The sequence below is a fragment of the Lathyrus oleraceus genome, chromosome 6, assembly GCF_024323335.1.
Source record: "Lathyrus oleraceus cultivar Zhongwan6 chromosome 6, CAAS_Psat_ZW6_1.0, whole genome shotgun sequence".
In the NCBI taxonomy this organism is placed as follows: Eukaryota; Viridiplantae; Streptophyta; class Magnoliopsida; order Fabales; family Fabaceae; genus Lathyrus; species Lathyrus oleraceus.
The window spans coordinates 148,097,828-148,102,023 of NC_066584.1; the positions used below are offsets into that span (position 1 = coordinate 148,097,828).

The 4,196-nt window shown below is 40.1% G+C and overlaps 1 protein-coding gene across 1 annotated transcript; it reads left to right on the plus strand.

Moving 5' to 3' along the window:
- Positions 1 to 1,438: 1,438 nt before the first annotated feature.
- On the plus strand, positions 1,439 to 3,096 carry LOC127097386 (potassium transporter 6). The gene has a single exon (XM_051035883.1). It carries the CDS (start codon positions 1,469 to 1,471, stop codon positions 2,963 to 2,965), a length of 1,497 nt encoding a protein of 498 aa, XP_050891840.1. The 5' UTR covers positions 1,439 to 1,468; the 3' UTR covers positions 2,966 to 3,096.
- Positions 3,097 to 4,196: the final 1,100 nt, after the last annotated feature.

Sequence of the window (4,196 nt, forward strand, 5' to 3'; positions counted from 1 at the left end):
ATGAATAAAAATAAACTAATTGAACTAAAATCTCAAATAAATCTCAAATCGACTTAAAAATTGATGAGAATATTTTTATGTCTCTAACTTTTTCCTGGATCGCCCTTTCGGGTTTTCAACTTAGCGAGCTATTCTGTTTTTATTTTTATGCAAAGTATTTCTTGACTACATCTGAATTCACAGGACGAGTGAAATCCTCCCCATCTATAGTTGTAAGTATCAAAGCACCGCCTGAAAAGGCTCTCTTAACAACATATGAACCTTCATATTTTGGAGTCCACTTGCCCGTGGAATCGGGCGCAAAAGACAAGACTTTCTTGAGCACAAGATCATCTTCTCGGAACACACGAGGCTTGACCTTCTTATCAAAGGCTTTCTTCATCCTTTGCTGATATAACTGACCATGGCATATGGCAATCAATCTCTTCTCTTCAATCAAGTTCAATTGGTCGTAATGACTCTGAACCCATTCAACATCAGTCAACTTGGCTTCCATCAAGACTCTCATTGATGGGATCTCCACCTCTACTGGGAGTACAGCCTCCATGCCACAAACAAGAGAGAAAGGGGTTGCCCCTGTTGAAGTGCGGACAGATGTACGATATCCATGCAAAGCAAATGGCAGCATTTCATGCCAATCCTTGTACGTAACAACCATCTTCTGGATAATCTTCTTGATATTCTTATTAGCAGCTTCAACAGCCCCATTCATCTTGTGTCTGTAAGGAGAAGAATTATGATGTGCTATCTTGAACTCACTATACAACTCTTTCATCATCTTGTTGTTCAAGTTGGATCCATTGTCAGTAATGATCTTATCTGGCACACCATAACGACATATGAGTTGATTCTTGATAAACTTCACGACCACCTGCCTGGTCACATTAGCATACGATGCCAATCATGTCAATTCCCCACATAGAGAATGGCCATGGTGATGAAATCACTTTCAGAAGTGTCGGGGGAATATGAATCTTATTCGCATAAATCTGACACTTGTGGCATTTCTTCACATATTTGCAGCAGTCAGACTCCATTGTCAGCCAATAGTAGCCTGCTCTCAACATCTTTCAAGCTATGGCATGTCCCTTGGAATGAGTACTGTCATACCCCGATTTTGCTCCTGAATTTTTTTTTTTTTATGTTTGTTTGGCATTCTTGGCCTAACCTAACTTTGGTTTTACATGAGGATTGGTCTTGGTCCAAAGTCATGGTTTTTGTTCATACACATTATCAGTCAAGTTATTTTCTTTTCAAAAGTCAAACATTCAAGTCCTGATTAAACCAATTGTGAAACCAATTTCCAATAATCTTCAAACCATTTGTTAATCCATTTCGATCCATTTCATGTCATTGTAAACCATTACATTTTATTCCATACAAGAAAATAAAAAAAAATAATCAAAACCTTAAATTTCCGTTCAAAAGTTCAATAAATGGTTCTTTGAGACTTGAGACCGCTTATGTTATGGATCTGGAAGGTGGAAGAACTCGTCGAAATTCTTCCAAGAAGGACTCGTGGAGGACTGTTCTGACACTGGCATATCAGAGCCTTGGAGTTGTTTATGGAGATTTAAGCATTTCACCTTTATATGTATTTAGAAGCACTTTTGGTGAGGGAATTGGTCACTCTAATACAAATGAAGAGATTTTCGGTGTTTTGTCTTTGGTGTTTTGGCCTGTGACACTGGTTCCTTTAGTTAAATATGTTTTCATAGTGTTGAAAGCGGATGATAATGGTGAAGGAGGTACTTTTGCACTTTACTCTTTGTTGTGTAGACATGCTAAAGTCAATTCTCTTCCGAATTGTCAATTGGCTGATGAAGAACTCTCTGAGTATAAAAAAGATTCTTGTGGTGGTGGTGGTTCTGGTGTTTCATCTGATAGAGGTTTTGCGTTTCGGCTTAAGTCGACGCTTGAGAAACGCAAGGTTTTGCAGAAGATTTTGCTTATTCTTGCTTTGATTGGTACTTGTATGGTTATTGGTGATGGTGTCATTACACCTGCTCTTTCAGTTTTCTCGGCCATATCAGGATTTGAGCTTTCAATGTCCAAGGAAAATCATGCTTATGTAGAAGTTCCAGTTGCATGCATCATATTGGTAGGCTTGTTTGCGCTTCAACATTATGGCACACATAGGATCGGCTTCTTGTTCGCACCGATAGTTATCATATGGCTATTTTGTATCAGTGCCATTGGACTATATAATATTTTCTTCTGGAACCCTCAGATATACCGTGCACTCTGTCCAATTTATGCTTTACGATTTATAAGGAAAACTCAGACGGGAGGTTGGATGGCCCTCAGTGGAGTTTTGCTCTCCATAACAGGATCAGAAGCCATGTTTGCTGATCTTGGACACTTCTCACAATTATCAATCCAGATTGCTTTCACTTTTGTGGTATATCCATCTTTAATTCTTGCATATATGGGACAAGCTGCTTATCTATCAAGACATCATGAAGTCGAGCATGCGTATCACTTTGGGCTTTATGTATCTGTTCCAGAGAATTTGAGATGGCCTGTTCTTGTGATAGCTGTATTTGCTGCGGTTGTGGGAAGTCAAGCCATCATAACCGGAACATTCTCAATTATCAAGCAATGTTCTGCGTTAAATTGCTTCCCAAGAGTTAAAGTGGTTCACACACCATCCAAAATTCACGGTCAAATATATATCCCTGAGATCAATTGGCTATTGATGCTCCTGACCTTGGCTGTTACCATTGGTTTCAGAAACACACAGCATCTCGGTCACGCCTCGGTTTTGGCAGTTATCACAGTGATGTTGGTCACCACCTGTCTGATGTCACCGGTTATTGTACTATGCTGGCACCAGAATGTTCTCCTTGCGCTCACATTTGTTCTCTTTTTTTCGGCACCATCGAATCACTCTTCTTCTCCGCTTCTCTTACAAAATTCCTACAAGGAGCATGGGTGCCGATTGCACTGGCATTTGTATTTATGACTGTCATGTATGTTTGGCATTTCGGCACACTCAAAAAGTACGAATTTGATGTTCAAAACTAGGTTTCCATCAACTGGCTACTCGGCATAGGTCCAAGCATAGGCATCGTACGAGTGCGTGGTGTCGGCCTCATACATACAGACCTAATATCCGGTATTCCTGTTATCTTCTCTCACTTTGTAACCACCTACCACTGACCTGCCATCATTCAAAGAACCACATCAGTCCTGCACCCTGCAACAGTCACAATCTCAAGTTACTTGAGTACAGTCTCATGAAAATCAAATGATCTCTCAGTTGCAGCCATCAAACCTGCAAGATGAATAACAGCAAATGCCAGCACAATCCGTGTTCTAACCATAACCTTCCATGTTCCATTTTGATCCTTGAATAACCAATGGTATATATTTCTTTAATATCCAGCCTTGTTGTTATAAAAGCCATGACCAAATTCACCAAGCTGCCACCAAGTAATTGAGCAATGAACTAAGCTGCAGTACAATTCCTCCCAGTATGCAACCATTCAAAATTTCTAAAACAGCAGAATCAAATTCTTTATACCAATCCATACCACCAGCAGGCCAAGAATGATCTTTTAAACAATCCTGTCACCGTTATTGACACTAAATTGTTGCAAGCACAATCTCAATTTGGTGCAGCTGGTGCTGCAGCAGTAGCTGTTGCTGCTCACAGGCATTCTGCAGGCTGATTGGGTGAAAGCGGAGGCGACATGTAATACTGAGGTTGTCATTTGTAACAGAATGAACGTCTGGGCCAGGGAATTATCCATTCATCAATATACCTCTTTGGCGAACTCCAAGTGGGCAGATGTCACCATGAGTAACATTCCAGTTGAAGAATTTATATGGATCTTCAGCTCTTTCTGTATTGAAGTGTGGAATGCTCTCCAACTCACGTAGCCCAAATGTTCCGCAAGCAAACAACATGATACTCCTTCTCACACTGGTCACAAATTGTTACTATTTGGTCATCAAACTTATCAACACCGAAATCATTTTCCCTGCATCAACCATCAACTGCAGCAGCAACAACCAACAATCCGCATCGACAAGTCCAAACAAGACCAGTACACAATTGAACCCAAACGTCCATAACAGACCATTGAACCTCAACCGAAACTGCTCTTGAGTTTTCACAAAAAAGTCACTGCAGTAAAAAACACAAATTAATTACCAAGCAGTTAATTCAAGAATTATTCCCAAATTGGAAT

Bases quoted from the DNA above. Each gene is read 5' to 3' on its own strand.
- LOC127097386 (XM_051035883.1), top strand. From the start codon at position 1,469: ATGGATCTGGAAGGTGGAAGAACTCGTCGAAATTCTTCCAAGAAGGAC.